Source organism: Symphalangus syndactylus, chromosome 17 (assembly GCF_028878055.3).
Source record: "Symphalangus syndactylus isolate Jambi chromosome 17, NHGRI_mSymSyn1-v2.1_pri, whole genome shotgun sequence".
NCBI classification, from domain to species: domain Eukaryota; kingdom Metazoa; phylum Chordata; class Mammalia; order Primates; family Hylobatidae; genus Symphalangus; species Symphalangus syndactylus.
The window spans coordinates 46,486,021-46,505,044 of NC_072439.2; the positions used below are offsets into that span (position 1 = coordinate 46,486,021).

A 19,024-nucleotide genomic window follows, 5' to 3' on the forward strand; every position below is an offset into this window, starting at 1 on the left:
GTTTTAAATATGCATACAATGCATACATAATCCTGAAGGAATTGTGCCCACATGTAGATAGTAGATAAATTTTTTCCTATTTAATGTTATTTTTGTTAGAAATCTTTGATTTATGGTTGGCAGAAAATCAGTCTTCAGTTGGTTTAAACAACAGCAAAAGAGGGGGAGGTGGGATTTATTCTTTCCACCTATTCTCTAAAACTGAAAATTCCAGGCCTGAGGTATGGCTCCAGTCAAAGCTAGATACTGCAGACCAGATATTATCAAGGGCTGTGTTTTGTTCCCTTCATCCTGTGTCAGCTGGCCTCCTGGGCATGGTGGGTCTGGACACTTCCTTGTGGTAGCAGAATGGCTGCAGCATTTCAGATGTCACATCTTCCAAGCAAAGAGAGGTTTTTTGGTGTTTGTTTGTTTGTTTGTTTGTTTTTTTGGAGACGGGTTCTCGTTCTGTCGCCCAGGCTGGAGTGCAATGCCGTGGTCTCAGCTCACTGCAACCTCCGCCTCCCACATTCAAGTGATTCTCCTGCCTCAGCCTCCCGAGTAGCTGGGATTACAGGCACCTGCCACCATGCCCAGCTAATTTTTGTATTTTTAGTACAGTCGGGGTTTCACCATGTTGGCCAGGCTGGTCTGGAACTCCTGACCTCGTGATCTGCCTGCTGCCGCAGCCCCTCAAAGTGCTGGGATTACAGGCTTGAGCCACCGCGCCCAGCCGAGGTCTTTTTTTTAGTGGCTTTCTCTATTGATAGGTGAAGCTTCTGTTTCCCATGGGCACTAACAGATGTCTCCTCACTTCTCAGTGGCTGTTACTGAGTTATGTGTCAATCCCTGGATCAGTTGCTGAGTCCAGTAGGATGTTACATGTTTGTCTCAAACCAATCAGGTTGTACCTCTGGAGCACATTAGGGCAATCCCACCTAAACCCCAGGGCTAAAAACAGAGGAGTTATTTCCCCTGAAGCAAAATCTGGGTTCTCTTCTAGGATGGAGAACAGACCCAGGCTAGCAAAAGCAATCAGTGTTCTACAAGGTACTTTCAGATTGTCCACAGTGACCATATACTAAAGTTATGATCAGAAAGGTATTAATGTTAGAATCAGAAATAAGTTATAAACTTGAGGAAAAAGAATGAAAAGCTTCCTGCCCCTATGAAGAAATATTGAAGTATGGGAAGCACCCCAAAGAAATATGGGAACTTGACAAGTTTGTAAAAGCTCTGGGATGAATTAGAATTCATTTCATAAACCACGTGGGAGGCAGTGCCATGGAGAGGTGAGTGTGTCTTCAGAATCTTAAGAGATCCCAATTCTTGTTTTTTTTTTTTTTTTTTGAGATGGAGTCTCGCCCTGTTGCCCAGGCTGGAGTGCAGTGGCGTAATCTCGGCTCACTGCAAGCTCCGCCTCCCGGGTTCACACCATTCTCCTGCCTCAGCCTCTCCAAGTAGCTGGGACTACAGGTGCCCGCCACCACGCCCGGCTAATTTTTTTGTATTTTTAGAAGAGACGGGGTTTCACCGTGGTCTCGATCTCCTGACCTCGTGATCCGCCCGCCTCGGCCTCCCAAAGTGCTGGGATTACAAGCGTGAGCCACCGCGCCCGGCCTCCAATTCTTTTATTTACTGGTTATCTAATCTTGGACATATTGCTTAATGTCTTTGAGCCTCTCTTTTCTCATCAGTAAAAGAGAGATAATATTATACTACCTTCCTCACAAGCCTGGTATGAGATTAAACAAATATACATGTGCTAAGGTGAACAGAAAGCACTTGAAGAATGTTATCTTTATCATTAATAATAAACATTATGGAGATAATTTTTAAAAATGCATAATAAACACCCTGTATGTATTGTGCTAAGAGAGGATGACTTGATTCATCTTTTTAATTTTTCTCAGCCTTATCTAATTTTTACATATACACACACACAAATCTTACTCATCTCACAAGTGCTGAGACTTAACTGTGAAAGGAAATAGATCACAGGAGAAATGTAATGCCTTCTCTACAAGCAGATTTCTTAAAGAGCAAGAAAAACATCTTTTTTAACACTTAACTTTGGTTCCTATAATCGTAGCTAATACTTACGTAGTGCTTTTCATGTACCTGAGCTTAATATTGTTTTTACCTGAAGTAACTCATTGAATCCTCAACAATTCCATAGGTTAAGTGCCATAGTATTCCTAATACACAGGAGAAGATATTGAAGCCCCAGTGGAGCTAGTACTGAAATAGAGGAATCTAGCCCCAGGACCATCCTGTAATCACTCCCTGTACTGCTCTCCACAGGTGACAACTGGCCTCTGTTACTATCAACAACGAGACATGGTTTGCTTGGTCCTCAGTTTCCCTTCTCTAAAACTTTTCTGTCATCACAAGTAGTCACACATCTTGAGTGCATGGTTCTGGAGAAAGTAGATGTAGGGGAAACAGTTTAAAGATGCCTCTCCAACAGTGTCTAGTACTGTGTATCAAGTAAGGAAAATTCATGAGGCCTTTAATGTGCGTCATTGAGTGGTGAGAAATCTGCTTACTGAGAAAGTGAAAATTTCTCTTACTGGGGATTATGCAGTCAAAAATACAATGGACTAGTGGCGTGAATCTTGTGGAAATACAAGTACAAATGACTGCCAGTTTAAGGTCATAAGATCTGAGTGTGAAAAGTGTGTGAAGCTTTTATCAGCAGAGACCTGCTGCCAGTACCAACAGTTAGCTCAGGGCACCTCTGTGCAAGTTTCACTGGCAGTGCTCAGACTCTCCCCTGCTACAGTGATTAAGACAAAAGCTAGCAGCTGCTGACACTTCAACTGGTGATAGCTTTTCTGTTGCAAGGAAATGTAGCTCCCTAATGGAGTATGAGTGAGCAAAAAACATTAACTCACAACTTACATAATTTAGTAATTGTAGAAAGGATGTTTTCTTTGGTTCTACACTCATTTTTTTCCTTCTACTAGAGTATGCTACTAGTTGTTCCATTTTTATGCTGTCTGAAGATACTCTTTTTTAAACAGACTTTTTTTAGAGCAATTTTAGGTTTACAAAAAAATTGCACATAAAATAGTTTCCAGTTCCCTCCCACCATCCCCTGCACCCAGTTTCTCCTGTTGTTAACGTTTTACATATGTGGATGTGCCTTCTTTTCACTTCCATCATTCCTTTTTCTTTTTAAAAAATTTAACATGCCAGACTTTCTACCGCACCACCCCCACCCCCCGCCCCGGTATCACTTATGTGAGATTTACATCACTTACACACAAACCTTCTTAAGTGTGAGTTCAGTTTTTAATAGTACAAGTGCAGTTATTGGTGAGTCTCATGCTACTGTGTTTATTGTGCTTTCAGATCCTATTGATCATCGCTTCAGTTATTGGGATCATTGTCTATAGGCTCTCGGTGTTCATTGTATTTTCTGCAAAACTTCCCAAGAACATTAATGGAACAGACCCAATCCAGAAGTACCTGACTCCACAGACAGCCACGTCCATCACGGCCTCCATCATCAGCTTTATAATTATCATGATTCTGAACACCATATATGAAAAAGTGGCAATTATGATTACTAACTTCGGTAAGGTCCTACTATAGCTTAAGTAACTTCTGACATATTTTTAGAACCTGCCAAAAATAGAGACTGTTATCGTTTAGGCTTTTCAACTCCAGTAGGTTACAATTTTTAGAAATTTTCAAGTGTAAACATATTTTCTCTAGCATGTATGGAAATAAATTATCTACAGCTTTGCATTAGTAAAAGGAACAAAGCAAAGACAATCATTATAATGTCCAAGCTCTCTGTAAACAGATCAGTGCTGAATAATGTTTTCAATTACATTAGATCATGTACTCTATTGTTGAAAGTCAATAGTCTCTTTATTGCAAATAAGTGGAATAGGGTCATGGTTCCAGTGGCAAATATGTTCCTCCGTTGCTGAGAGGACAAGCTATCACACTGCTACGTGTCTTCCCTGTGCTGTGCTGTTCATATTAATATAATTCTCATCAGCCCTTGATTTTTTAATGTGTTTCTTCTCCCTGGCTTGTATCCCAGGCAGCTGCTTAGTGGCCAAGTTAAGTGCTTCCCACACTGCATACATCTGAGTTGTTCTCTGAATGGCCTACTCAGTGGTCATCTAAAATGATCAAACTGATTCAAACTCCACACTAGGAGGATGACCTGTTTTGTCTTTCCCAAATGCGTCTAGCAAGTTGTACCTTGGTTTGCTTGTTTTCTTCAACAGACCCACCTTATTGCAATTCAGGAAAACAAGAGTATATCATTTAGCAGGCAGTTCAAAAATAATTTTCTGTCACTTATACCCATGGCAGTTCTTATCTGATAACACTGGACTTGTAAATTTTAAGGAACAGTTTATTTTTTTGTGGGGCAGGGGGAACATGTGGGCTATTGTATTCCTACGGTGAGGGAGAACTCATAACAGTATGCAAACTTGGAATTAACACAGTGGCTATATTAAGGAATTCAAAACAGCTTAAATGGAAACAGTGTGAATTGTATTTTTTTAACGTGTTAACTTATGTATCAGTACTTTTTATTAGAGTCTCAAAGCTGTTCACAATTTTAAAATCCTATTTCCCCTTCTTTTAACTACAGAACTCCCAAGGACCCAGACTGATTATGAGAACAGCCTCACCATGAAGATGTTCTTATTCCAATTTGTCAACTACTACTCTTCATGCTTCTACATAGCATTCTTTAAGGGCAAATTTGTAGGCTATCCAGGAGACCCAGTTTATTGGTTGGGAAAATACAGAAATGAAGAGGTATGAATATATAATTGTATTATCTTGCCAATTTAAGCTGAGTTTTCTCTCAGATGCCAAAATGAATAGTTCTTTATTGTAAATTCCTTAGATTTACTTTTTAGCCTAAACAGAACAAATATCAGAAAAATAGAATGCCTATATTTCAAGTTAGATCCATTGAATATTTAAATAGTATTTTCTTTTTAACCTTCTAGTGTGACCCAGGTGGCTGTCTTCTTGAACTGACAACTCAACTGACAATAATCATGGGAGGAAAAGCAATCTGGAATAACATACAAGAAGTATTATTGCCGTGAGTGTTAAATTGTATAGCCACGGGTAAAAGGACAAGGAATAGAACAGCCCACCCACGCAAATCATTTGCCTACATAGCCACGTAGCCACATAGCTGCATGTCCACCTCTAAGTGGATCAGAATCTATTGTCATTAGAGGTCTCCAGACAACATAGTCCCAAACAACAATGCAAATGTATCCAGGATCTAATAATTGTATTTTAAAACCTTCATTATATTTAATGTAAATCCCCATCTGCTAGAGTTTATACCTCCTGGGCTATTGTTGGTGACTGACTAATCACAGCCCTTTGAGCGATAGCACTGGTTAGAGCTGTGAACTGTGTATTTCCACAATTTCTCATATCCTCATATCCTTCCCCTCTCCTTCCTATATATTATGCATTTAAAAGTCAGTATGAATTCCAGTCACTATATTAAGTGATATATATATATATATATATATATATATCATTTAATCTACCAAACTATCCTTATTTTTATCTCCTTTTTACTAATGAAGATCTGTGGTTTAAAGAGGTTAAATGATTTACCCAGTTTCACATTAGCATTAAGAGGCTACTGTAGGATTCAAATCCAGGATCCCATGAGTACAAACTTTTAAGAATAGAGTTTCTTTCATGATCCTAAGGCACTAGGATATATAATGTTTTAAGAAATAATTGTCTAAAATAATAACCACAAAGGTTTTGACTTACTGTTGTTTTCCTAAAAAATGAGAACAACAGAATAGTTGTACTTTAAATGTTAACTAAGATTTCATTGCCCTTTGCAGTTTTCACTTAGGCCCCCTCCCCTACCAAAGTGTAAAGTCCAACACCATCTGCAATTTCTGCAAATTTCAGGGAACTTTTTGTTTTGGTTTTCTATTGCTGCTATAACAAATTACCCCAAGATTAATGGGATAAAAACAACATGTAATATTTTATGGTCCCGGGGGTCAGAAGTCTCACTGGACTAAAATCAAGGTGTTAATGGGGCTGTGTTCCTTTCCAAGGGCTCTGGGGTGAATCTCTTTGCCTTTCCTAGCTTCTGGAGGCCACCATCTATGCTCCCTGCCTTGTAACCTCTTCTCCATCTTAAAGCCAGCAAAGTTTCATGTTTCTGACTATCTTCTCTAGTCACCTCTCCTGCCTTCTGTCTTCTTCCCCCTGTCCCCCTCCTCTCATCTCCCCCACCACGTCTTCCCTTCTTTTGTTTAGAAATGAAAAACTTCCACCTTTATAAAAAGTCTTTTATCCCACTATATAGCTGGGAATTTTTTAAAATTTATCACCCTTCTTTACAGGCTCTCGCCTCCTGCCATGTTGCCCTCTTCCCTCCATGTCATACAACTTCTCTCTCCTTTCTTCTACTCTTGGCTTTTTTCTCCCCAGTCACCAAGTTTCTGTTCATTCTCTTTATTGAGCAGTTAACTCACTCTGGGTTTCAGTGCCTCCTTCCAGATTTCTTTAACAGGTCTTATTCTCCATCTTCAATGGAAACTGTCAGGGTCTTTCTCTAAACAAAGATCTCTCTCCTTCCTCTTCCCCCTACCCAGAAAGGAATTCTGGCTTTAGCTGTGAAATTCTTTTTTTTTTTTTTATCCTACTCTGCAGAAAACAACCCTCACTTTCATTGAGCTCATATTCAGATTTTTCCAGATAAGTAAAAGTAGGTCATGCATAAATAGTACTGTGTTTCTAAATGAAAACAAATATATAAAATTGATGAAAGTCTTAATCCATTCTGAGATTAAAAAGGGTTTTCTGAAAAAAGTAGGTTAATTATTTAACACTATGTTTCGGTAACATTGGTTTTTAGCAGCTATTTCCTAAACTGGAATTGAGAAATTCATACGAAATGAGATTTGTTCACATGAAATATTTTAAAGGATGAATTATACTATCCGTGGTTTATACTTTCACTTCAAGTAAGCTCATTGTTGAAAATTACAGTGATATGAACTTTGCCTTCAAATTTCTCCCCCTATGTTTTCTTGTTTGAAAACTGGAATGCTGAGTGTTAGCCAAATTAGAGAGTGCCTGGTGCTGCTTCTCTTTGTATAGGTGCCAGTTTTCTTACCTTTTTTATACAAAGTCCTAATTTATCAAAGATATATCAGCCAGGTGCCGTGGTTCACACCTGTAATCCCAGCACTTTGGGAGGCCAAGGTGGTTGGATCACCTGAGGTCAGGAGTTCGAGACCAGCCTGACACCAACATGGAGAAACCCCGTCTCTACTGAAAATACAAAATTAGCCAGACATTTGGTGCATGCCTATAATCCCAGCTACTCAGGAGGCTGAGGCAGGAGAATCTCTTGAACCTGGAGGCAGAGGTTGCAGTGAGCCGAGATCACACCGTTGCACTCCAGCCTAGGCAACAAGAGCAAAACACCATCTCGAAAAAAAAAAAGATATATCAGTTATCCTTTCTATCCAAAACTATACCCACCCCCCAAAAATACATAGAGAAAAGCCTTATAAGTCAGCAGTTGTTTTCACATCGTGTAAGTATGTCAAGAGAAACATGGAGAAATGTATTTCACCACACATGTACCCTCCTCTTCCTTCCTTCCTCTCCTGCGTTTGGGCCCATACCCCTTGACTAGGATTCTTGCAACAAGGAAAGGAGCATATCTGGCTCAGAGATCTAGGTTCCTTTTGGGGCCTCCCCAGTACCTGGCATATGACAGGGACTCAGTATGAAGCAGCTGAGTGAATGAATAAGTGCCTTATATGCTTCAGATACATCACATCAGTAAATTACAGAGTTGTCAGTGAGACCCAGAGAGCAAGCTCAGAGCCCTCTGGCCTTCCCAGCTCTACCTTAGTGTTTTGATATTTAAGGTATTCCTGGGGATTTTATTCTGTTCTTCATAAAAGGCTAGTATAATTCCTGTGTTAAATAACTCACTCTGGAGAATTTTTTATAATAAAATGTCAGAGATAATAGAATTAAGGATACAAAATGCCTGTAGCATCATTTGTTTGGTATTTAAATAGTAGATAGCTATAATTTTCCTTTATGTACATTTATACATGTATATTGTAACATAAATGCCTCTTCTTATATAAATAAGTATACTTACTTATATAATAAGAAAAAAGAACTGTTTTAGGAGAAAATGTCCCTTCTCAGGATAGGATTTGGAGAGAAGATGAGCGATAGGCAATCAGAGTCCTAAATATAGGTATCCCTCACTATCCACACTTACTCTCTAGGTTCAGAAACAGTAAACTGATACATAAAGTAGATTCAGATAGTGAAGGATGCTTGTATTTCAAAATTAGCAAGTGGGAATACTATAGAATGTCCCAAACAGAAATGGTGATCATCTCCAGTATGTGGATTAAATGTGATAATGGAGGTGAAGAGGAAGTGAGATGTAAAGTGCTTCTCACCATGTTTTGTACAAAATAAGGACCTAGTAAAGCCTAACTTATGATGTGGCTATGACAATACACATGATAAATTCCTATGGAAATTATTTTGTAACCCCTGCTTCTAGCCTTGGCCAGGGAAAACGTATCTGGTGTGTATATTTTTCTAAAAGTTTTGTGGGTGATTCTCATGTGAAGTCAAGATTGAGGTCCCTGCACTAGAAACACAGACCAATAGAAAACCCCAAACATGAGTGGTTCAACTCAGGAAAACCAAACAAGAGGCTCAGCATCTGTAACTCAGAAATGAAAGCTAGTAAGAAAGACTTCTAAGATGACTTGATATGAGAAGGAAGCGCCAGATGACACAAGTAGTTGCCAGGACAGAAGTTTCGTCCTGAATCTGAATTTTGATGTGATTTAGAGCCCAGATAGAAAAAGACCTGCTTCTTTGAGAGCATGGAAAGGATTCAGCAAGAGGCCGAGGCTAGAAGTGTGGGAGGCAGAGCAAAGGATAAACCAATAGAAACCACACCCAGTGACCGTAGAGTTAGGTGTCATGAAGGGTGATGGAGGTGTGTGGTCCTTGGTGCTACCTGAGTCACATCCCCCCCTGGAATGACTGCAAAACTGCAGATTCTGGAGCTTATCTCAGACCTTTTGGTTGGGAGCATAGGAAGCTGCACTACTCACAAGCATTCCACGTCGTTCTGGTATGTGCTGAAGTGGGAACCACTGATCCAGGTGGCCTGGATAACTGAGCCAAGAGTCTACGTAATATAGGCCATATTTACACTTGGCCTCAGCCAGTGCAGCCTGTATTGCTCAACAGAAAATCCCATACAGCAGATTTTGATGTGTTAGGAAACGTACTACATCTGTTACCTATTTTGAATCATTTAATCCTGACAGCAGCCCTGGGCAATGTAGGTTTTATCACCCCGTTTTATTTTTTTTTACCAAAGTTAACCATCTAAGAAATAGAGTGTGGATTCAGATTCAGGGGTGTCTGAACTCATATCCCGTCCACTTTCTACAGCCTCCTGCTGCCTCTCTAACATCATCGAAAAGAAAGAAGTGGAGAAAGATTGTGAGGTCAGAGACGTCTCCTGTAGTAGAGATAATTTCCCCTGAGTAAAGCTTCAGTAGCAGTCAGTGAAAAGTGAGCCCTGAGATCAATAGCAGTGGGAAACCCAGCAGAGTGAGCCGTTTGTACTGCCTGTCTTATGCTGGCTGGGTGTGCACGTGTGCACATGTGATGGAGAGGATGAGGGTCTGCCTGGTTTTCTTGCAGTAACTGTCCTTAACCATCATGCGGTGCCTTCTCATTGTCAGAGTTTGAAGTCCACACCCACATGTTTAATCAGCCAGTGTATCCAGATGTTAGATCTGTATTTGTAGTTGTTGTTATGCCTCTTCTGATGACACCACAGGTAAACCACAAGCTGGCAGTTGCTTGAGGGGACAACAGTTCTCTATGCCACAGGTGCACACCTCATTTTACTTCCAACTCAGATTTCTTTTCCAGACAGATTGCCATAAAAAGGGGGGAAGCACTTAGCCACAAGGCTTTTGAGAGAGGGAAAAAAACATGACATAAAAAAGAGACAGTGGGTAGCTCAGCGGGGCAGTATCCAGGGGTGGACAGAGCGCTGGGACGCAGTCCAGGCTGCTTTCTCCTAGCTCTGCACTATGACCTGGAGGAGGCATTTCACTCCTCTGGTCCTTAAATGATTCAGCTTAAAATAGGAATTGGACCTATTTTATCTAAAGTCAGATTATGTCACTTTCCTACTCGGTGCCCTCCAATGGCTCCTCACTTCCCTCAGAGGAAAAAAACGCCCAGATCCTGACAGTGTCTCTTACCCCTATCCTGCGTGCTGTCTGTGAACCATGGAGGCCTGCTCCTGCCTCAGGGTCTCTGTCATCACCGTTCCCTCTGCCTGGGACTTCTTCCCCCAGGCTTCCCGCTCCTTTGTCTCCTTCACATCCTTATTCAACATCATTCTGAAGGAGGCCTTCACTGGCCACTCCCTAGACACAAATGCAAGCACTCCCTGCCCTACTTAGTTTTCTCCACAGCACTTACCACCAGCTCACATACTGTATCTTGTTTTCTCTGTTGATTTTCATACTGGCAAGACTATTTTGAATGATAAGGGGGAAATGAAAAAACAAACAGCTGAAGTTAATCAAATAAAGGAACCTGCCTTTTAAAAATTAAGCCGCCCATAGGAAAAAAGTAGAAAAGAATAGTAGCAGCTGCAGCTTTGATAAACCCTGGTATGTAGTCCTATTTTTCAAAATATTTTGGAATAAGGAGGCAGAAATAAAAACAAATTCAGCATGCAAACAAAAAAATAATTTATTGGGAAGATTACTTGTGCAGCTTTGAGATAGCAGCAAAATATTTTTATGACCTTGGCCTGATAATATTCGTTCTAATTTATAAATTGTTCTTTTTGGCAGCTGGATCATGAATCTAATTGGGCGATTTCACAGAGTTTCTGGATCAGAAAAGATAACCCCACGATGGGAACAGGACTACCATCTGCAGCCTATGGGCAAACTGGGATTATTTTATGAATATCTTGAAATGAGTAAGTTGTTAGTGAAGTTTTTAGTGATATAAAACATGTTAGAGTATGTTGTGGATCCCAGAAGCATCTGTTATTGAGCCATATTAACATTTAGCATATTGAAATGAAGAGGAGTATGTTTTTCTCCACTAGATAAAATTATGCAATCCGGCTTTCAGATAAGGTGGTCACGTGTGTCTTTGTCAATATTTATGTTGTAAAAAGCTAGAAATTTATTACTGAGCAATGAAATGGAATATTCATTGAGGTACATCTTTACCATTAATTCTTTTTGTTTGTTTCTTTTGAGGCGGAGTCTCGCTCTATAGCCCAGCCTGCCTCAGCCTCCTGAGTAGCCGGGATTACAGGCATGCACCACCACACCCAGCTAATTTTTGGACTTTTAGTACCGACGGGGTTTCACCATGTTGGCCAGGCTAGTCTCAAACTCCTGGGCTCAAATGATCCACCCACCTCAGCCTTCCAAAGTGCTGGGATTACACGCATGAGCCACTGGGCCCGGCCATCTTTACCACGAATTCTTAAAGCATTCTAATCACGTTGTCTGAGAATGAACTCAGCAACTATAATTAGATGTGGTTCAGCTTGGCCTGGAGTCCATGCAGGCACAGCTGTTGGCCGATACACTTCTGAACTGAGTCAGTTAAGCAAGCCTGCAGGAGCGTGCAGCTTGGTGGCAGGAATGGTCCCAGGATGCCCACTTTCACATCTCATGCCTGCCTTTGACAGCCTATGTATTTCTTCTGGCCGGTTGTTTCTGCCTGGTTCCTTGAGTGACTTCATGGCTCATAACTGGCCTGAATTTGGAACCATTGTGCTGGTCTGGAATTAAGATTTAGCACAGGTCCTCCTCTCTTTCCTAAATGCCTTGGTCCATTTTTATATTATTTGCTTGGACTCTTAATTCTTTTCAGTAGAACTTGATTTTGACCTCTCGGTTGCCTTTAAACGGAAGCATCTTAAAATAGATTTCCATAGGAAACACCACCTTTTGTATTATGCATGACACGCTTATATCTAATAGATGGCTAACAATTTACATGTTTTTTATCTGTGCCCTTTCAGCTAACCATTGCATTGAATTACAGTTTTTTTAAGCTTAGGAGAATAGAAAAAGAAACACATCATTTTTGTTGACAGGCTTTGTATTTATGCATAGGGCTTTGCATGTTGGCAAAGACACCCCTTTGTGGTTCCTGTTTACAAGTCTGCATTAGAAGGTGGTTTTTATTAAATCACATTCTATATATAAAATAATTGCTTTTAAAAATATACATTATACATAGAAACACATTTGCTGCCTTCAGTGAGTAAAAGGTTCATCTTGTGGCTTCTTTAGTCAACAGTACTTTGCAGCAGCCCGGAGCCTGATTTGAATTTCATTTTTGCTTTGTTATGTTTTGTGACCAGGTTTTATTAAAGGTGTAGCTGCAGTACATGTATAGAAGCTGTCCTTAGTTATTATTCTGCTGATTTTCAGAAGGACTGTAAGACAATTACCTGTTGTTCAAAAATGAGTCATAATTGTAAATATTTCTTATTGGAACTATTAACAGCATTTAAAAAAATCCTGGGGCAGAATGTCATTTATTATTTTTAAAAAGTTCTTTTTCTGTAGTTGATTAGTCAAATAAATGACATCAGAAGGGAAAGTTATATGGTCTTGTGCTTTGGGGAGAAGTTGATAGGACTTTTAGAGTTTCATAGGCTCTTTAAAATAGTTGTCAACCAAATAATTCTGCCTCATCCTGCCCTACAAGAAAGTATAGAATAACAGCTGTTATAGACAGATTTTTAGGTTTATTAGGTTGTTTTCCTGTTATCTAAATAGTATCTAATGACTTAGAAAACTTGATTTCTGAATTTCTGGGAGTGGGCAGTCTGTCACTGTGTGGGCAACAGGAGAGTGAAGTCTGTGTTTTGTCCTTCTAGTCTGTGAGAGACATAATTTCCAAGTGCCTTTTGAATTGTTTTCATTTCCCTAAAAATAAACATTGAGTGCCTTTGGTATTGGTCTCACCACCACACGGTCCCCTCCTTCCCATTTCCCCATATTCCTTAAGAACACCACCATCTACCTTTTAAATTGTGGCTCTTACTGCTTAAGGGAAACATCCTCCAGAAAGCAAGCCTGGAGCCTCCACCCTTGCTTGGCCTTGCACCCAGCCTCAACTCTCTTTCCTTCTTTCCTACCTGACAAGTCCTGCTGAGCCTCAGCTGGGCCCCTGAACTTTTCAGACAGCTTTGCTGCTCTTTTCTTCTAGGCGTTAGCAGCACCTGCTACCTGCCGTGGTGGTATACGCTCTGTGCCTGCCTCTCTCCCCATTGCACCGAGCCTGATGGAGGCAGCTACCACGTCCTCTGCTAGAGCGCCAGTGCCTGGAACCTTGTACTCATAAACATTTAAGCAACTTGAACTTGGAGCTCCAACACACATATATAACTGTTAGTTGATTTCACATTAACATCCCTCACCCACTTCTCACCAAGTTCTGTATGACCTGTTTGAGTGAAACGTTTTTTATTTAGTGAATTTCCCACCATCCTTTGAGATTATTGGAGTAACTCTGAGCTGTTAACCCAAATTGCTTCTCTAAGAGTGTTCCTGACTCCAAGTACACAGACACAGAACATAAATGTAGTTGTCTGTATTCAAACCTGGAAGCCATAAATACTGTTTTGTACTCAGTAATGTACTGCAGACACAGGTGTCCTGAGAATTTGATGAGGCCTTCCTGGTGGGCAGGTGCCATAAACGGAGTGCACTGAAGTGATGAGTGGGCCCTATTTGTCTCTGGCACTGCCTCTTCCACCCTTGCCATGGTACCTTGATCTCACTTTCATCTGTCTCCAAGTTAATTTTTAAAAATCTGCTAAAACAATGACCTTCATATATGATTTTCTCCGTGTAATGAATATCAGCTATTCTTCAGCAGCTCCTTGTACCCCTTTCTTTTTCTTCCTCCTATGCTGAACCCACCGATGCCTCCGCTGCACTCTCCAGGACTCAGGCCTTCTTCCCTTCATGCTCTCATCTCTGCTTGGTTCGAGCCCATCACCTGCCATGAAGTCTCCTGACCTTTGCAGGATGAGCTTTCCAAAAGGGCAACTAGGTAATTGGGAGGATTTGCAGGCCTCCATCTCTTCATTTGTTCATTCATTCATTCACTCATTCATCCATTAAACATTTATTAAGCACTTGCTGTGCCAAACACTCTCAGTTGCCGGAGGTACCAGGGCACTTGGTCCCTCCCCTCATGGAGCTCAGCGCTTGGTTAAGGAGAATGCTAATCAGACTTCCTTGAGCAGGTGATATTTGAACTGGATTTTGAAGGGTGAATGGAAGTTAGTTATCTAAAGTATGGTGAAGAGAATTGACATTTTGTGTGGAGAGGTGGACATATTTAAAAGTACAACAGCTTGGTCAAAGAATGGCAAGCGAACAAGGGATTCACAGGTGGGAATATCAGGTAGGCAGGGGCCATATCATGATGGGTCTGGTGTGCTTAGCCAGGGGACTTGAACTTTATTCTTAAAGAAATTAGGATCCACTGGAATATTTGTAAACAAGATAACTACATAACATTTATGTGGAATAAGATCAATCACGCAGCAGGATGGAAGATAGATAATATTTGGATGAGACTCGTGGTGGGAGATGATTTAGGAGGCTACAGCAGGTAACCCAGACAACAAGTGATAGGTGCCTAAATAGTGGGCATAGGAGTAGAGAGAGGGAGATGGATTTGGTAAGTGTTAAAGGGGTGAATTGCGTAGCAGATGAGGAATAAAATTAAGATAACTTCCAGGAGACCGTATATGCAGGGCAGAACATAAGGAGAGGAGCTGTTCTCTAGGAAATGGCTCAGTGTTGGATATTTTTAGCATGAAAACATCTGAAAGGCAATGTCCATTAGAAAGTTGGACACAACAGTCAGGAACTCAGAGGAGCCATGGGTGAGGCAATGAGGGTGAATCAGGCATGCCTAGCAGGAATATCAAGAGAGATGGACAGAGAATTGATGATGAGGCCCTGGGGGAAAGGGACATTTGAAGAGTGAAGAGGGGAGGCTCACAAAGAAAAAGAAGAGCAGAGCAGTGGGAAGAAATCTAGCAGAGTTGTGTCAACACAGAGAAGGCTTGACAGATGATAACGTTGCTTCAGAGGAATTTGGACATGGTGGAAAAGGGGCATAATGGAAAATACAGAGGGGGAACAAAGGAAGAGCCAGCACCTACACAGTCCTAATTGCTAGACCTGGGGTGGGAAGTGGAAGCAGTGCTATAGCTAGGTAGGGCTTTTTTAGTTTTTTTTTGTTTTTCAAGATATATTTTGACTTTTTAAAATTAAGTAAAAAATCCAGGGGAAACAAATATTCCACAGCAGGGGGACTGTTTGGCCATGTCACATAAATCTTGGCCGTACATTTCTTATGGCCATGTCACAAGAAATCACAAAAATCCGGACTGAAAAGGAACATCAGCTTATGAACATGCAGCCACCGGCAAAGTTAGCAAGAGTAGGTCCAGTGCAGTTTGAGGGTCTCAGCAGGATGCGGGGCTTAGGGACTAGTTACTCTACCACTTGTGAAAACTCAACTGTAACATGTAGAAGCAAGCAGAGAAAGCATTAGAGAGCAGTATAGGATTATGAAAAAGTTTCAGGCAAGGGTTTTTTTTTTTCACAGTGGGTGTTTTACGTTGACTTTTTGTTGCTGTTATTCTTGGTTTCAAAAGTTGCTTATAAAGTTTTTCTCACTTGAATATCGGAACAAATTATATGGGATTTTTCTGGTGTTTCATTTTTAATATTTTTAATCCATCTGGAATTTATTTTGGTGTCAAAAGCGATGGCCCCATACCAATTTTTCCAATGACTTAGCTAGCTGTGCCAATACTTGCATCCACTGCTTCAAAGTATCACTTTATAATATATACAAACCCATGAATATTTGTATCTCCTCTTAAACTTCACCCTGTTTAATTCATACTATCTATTCATGTACTAGTTCTAAACTGTTTCAATTACCATAGCATTATAATACACTTTAATATCTCCCAGAGCTATCCCATTTTATTTCTTCAGAATGTTCCCAATACTGTCTATGCAAACATCCCTGTTCATTATTTTACCTGTTTATATTTCTTGAAGAACTTTAGTATCACTTTTCAGCTTTTTTTCTTTTCTTTCTTTGAAAGACAGGGTCTCGCCCTGTTGGCCAGGCTGGAGTGCAGTGGCACAATCCCAGCTCACTGCAACCTCTGCCGCCTCATCTAAAGTAATCCTCCCACCTCAGCCTCCTGGGTAGCTGAGACTACAGGCTCGTACCACCATGCCCAGCTAATTTTTGTAGTTTTTGTAGAGACAGGGTATGTTGCCTAGGCTGGTCTCAAACTCCTGGGCTCAAATAATCCTCCCACCTCAGCCTCCCAAAGTGCTGGGATTACAGAGATTAGCTGCCATGCCTGGCTGACCTGTCAGCTTTTTTTCTTAAATCCATTTGGGATTATTAACAGAATTTACATTATTATTCTAAATTATTTTGTGGAAAAAAATTTAATATGTTCCTGAATTCAAGTTTGCCCAAGCAAGAGTTTGGCACATCCTACCACTCATTCATTCATCATTTTTGTTTTTTCTTAATTATCATAGTAGTCTTACTTGTGTCATTAATTTATTTCTAAACAGTCTATGCTTTTGTTGTCATTATAAATGGTACCTTTTCTCTTTTGGATTTTTAAACTAGGTTTACTGATAACATAATCCTAATCTCTGGCTTCTCTTGAACAATCAGGAGATCTGGCAATATGGAGCCCTCATTCCAACATGGCAACTATGAGCTGTCCCTTTCCATAGGACACACACTTGCTAGTTTACCACAGTTGACTGGCTGACTCCACACATGGCTATTACTTGCATGCCCTGGGGGCTGATGAGTTATTTAGGGTTGGGTGAGTCATAGACAGGGACGTTTATCACTGCTTATTGCTGCTGCTCATGACTCTATAGCATCACCAACTCTGGTCCTTGCCTGGCTGACTTCTCTGCATGAGTGCTCCTGCCTGGCCTGTGGGACTTACTGGATCCTTCTAGCCCTGTCTGCTCTTCTGCAACATGTCCTTTGCCTCTCTGACCAGAAGCAAGTGCCAGCTCTGCTTGCCCTGCCACACCCTCCACAGGAAGGTCGACCTTCCTGACAGAGTCGTCTCTGCCCCTTGTCTGAGCACGAGGCCTAATGGGACTCTATGTTTTCCTCCCATCCACAGTCTTAGTTACACATCTGTATATGTTTCCTCTGAAGGTCTGCCAGTTAGGAGGGCAGGGTCTAAAACTTGAGGATATTTTCTTTCTTCTTCCTCTCCATGGTATCACTTACCCCAAAATCTCCGCTGCCGCATTTTTAATAAGGCCGTGTCAATTACAAACAAGGAGGAAAGAACTTCCAAGCCACCACTCAAATTTTGACTTATTATGAACACAAGGACTGCAACTAACTTCAAGATTCTTAAGGAAGGATATTATAACTTATTAAGACACTTTTTTGTCACATATATTTCTGTGATTTCTAATACTGTCAGATTCTCTGAATGCACTGCAGTTGTATTTGCAGACTCAGGGGAGCTCACTCATTTGCTTGTTCTCAGCATATTTCTTCCAACGTTCTCTAAGCATAGCCTTCCCTTGGGTCCATTTCTTTTTCTCTTTAACTTGTTAGATAATGCCACAATATTTCTTTTTTCTTCAAAAAAAAAAATCCTAAACCACAAATCATCTTCCAACATTGTATTTCAACACTGAGAATGAATAATATGCTTATGATGTCTCAAGTTTATTGCCAGTGAATAATTCTGGTTGACTAAAGATGTCTAAATATATTGTTCCTATTAAGTGTATACATGTGAAGGAAACAAGCTATAATTAATCTTCTTTCCAGAGATTTTCTCTTTGTGTTTTGTTTGAATCCTTTCACTGTTGAACACTAAATTATTATTTACCACAGATGTGTTTTCTCTCTGGGATTTAGTTTGTTTGCCTTTCCCTTTCAAGAGTAAAGGAAAATATGTTGTCCTTCCATCCACCACCACTCCATGATGTGTGTCCATTCCATTGACAGTTATTCAGTTTGGGTTCGTCACCTTATTTGTGGCCTCTTTTCCACTGGCCCCTCTGTTGGCTCTCGTGAACAATATATTGGAAATAAGAGTGGACGCATGGAAACTGACCACCCAGTTTAGACGCCTGGTACCAGAGAAAGCCCAAGACATTGGAGCATGGCAGCCCATCATGCAAGGAATAGCAATTCTGGCTGTGGTGACCAATGTGAGTAGACCTAAGCTTTACAGGGTAAAGACCTTGAAGATGCGTTAGATTTTCTACCTAAGGAATCAAATGTTTAGTGTTTTTTTTAAATGAGAGGAAGATGCTAAGTCTCATCCATATAAACGATATAGTTGCTATATATAACCACTTGTTAAATGTATTTTCATTTTGTATATAATTATTTTTAACTGTCAAGACCTCCTACACAGGTACTGTTATTGCTCATTTGCTAGTTTTTATTCAATATGAAATATGGTAATGATAAGAAGTACTAACACTTTTGATCTTCATATAACTATAAAAGGAGTATCAGAAAATGCTTTTTTATAATGTGGATAGAAATCTGTTCATTTAGAGTTTGAGGGCCCTAAAATAAGATCATTCTACCATGTTTTACTACACATTCCAAAGCATCAACCTAAAATATTAACTCTGATGGTGAAGTATAAACACTTTGTGCACTCCTAATTACCTTCCTTGACTCCAGAGCAGCAGTTCTTAAAGGAGGAAGGTGAATGGATTTCATCACCCTTCCCACCCCACCCTTAGGTCTTTGCTCACCATGCCGTGATCATTGGCTGAAGCAGCCTCATGCCCTGTATGTATCCCAGCTGTGAGGGGACAGAACTCAGTTGTTTACAGCCTGTATTCCTTGATTATGCACCATC

At 40.5% G+C, this 19,024-nt stretch overlaps 1 protein-coding gene across 8 annotated transcripts in view; it reads left to right on the forward strand.

Annotated features, from left to right (window-relative positions):
• ANO6 (anoctamin 6) overlaps positions 1 to 19,024 on the forward strand; it is a 237,352-nt gene that overhangs the window by 195,595 nt on the left and 22,733 nt on the right. For all 8 annotated transcript variants that reach the window (XM_055251354.2, XM_055251352.2, XM_055251351.2 and 5 more), the window contains 5 exons: positions 3,337 to 3,562; positions 4,604 to 4,773; positions 4,971 to 5,068; positions 10,905 to 11,035; positions 18,151 to 18,356. In XM_055251354.2, coding sequence (XP_055107329.1) covers positions 3,337 to 3,562; positions 4,604 to 4,773; positions 4,971 to 5,068; positions 10,905 to 11,035; positions 18,151 to 18,356 — 831 coding nt within the window. The remainder of the gene's footprint in view (positions 1 to 3,336; positions 3,563 to 4,603; positions 4,774 to 4,970; positions 5,069 to 10,904; positions 11,036 to 18,150; positions 18,357 to 19,024) is intronic.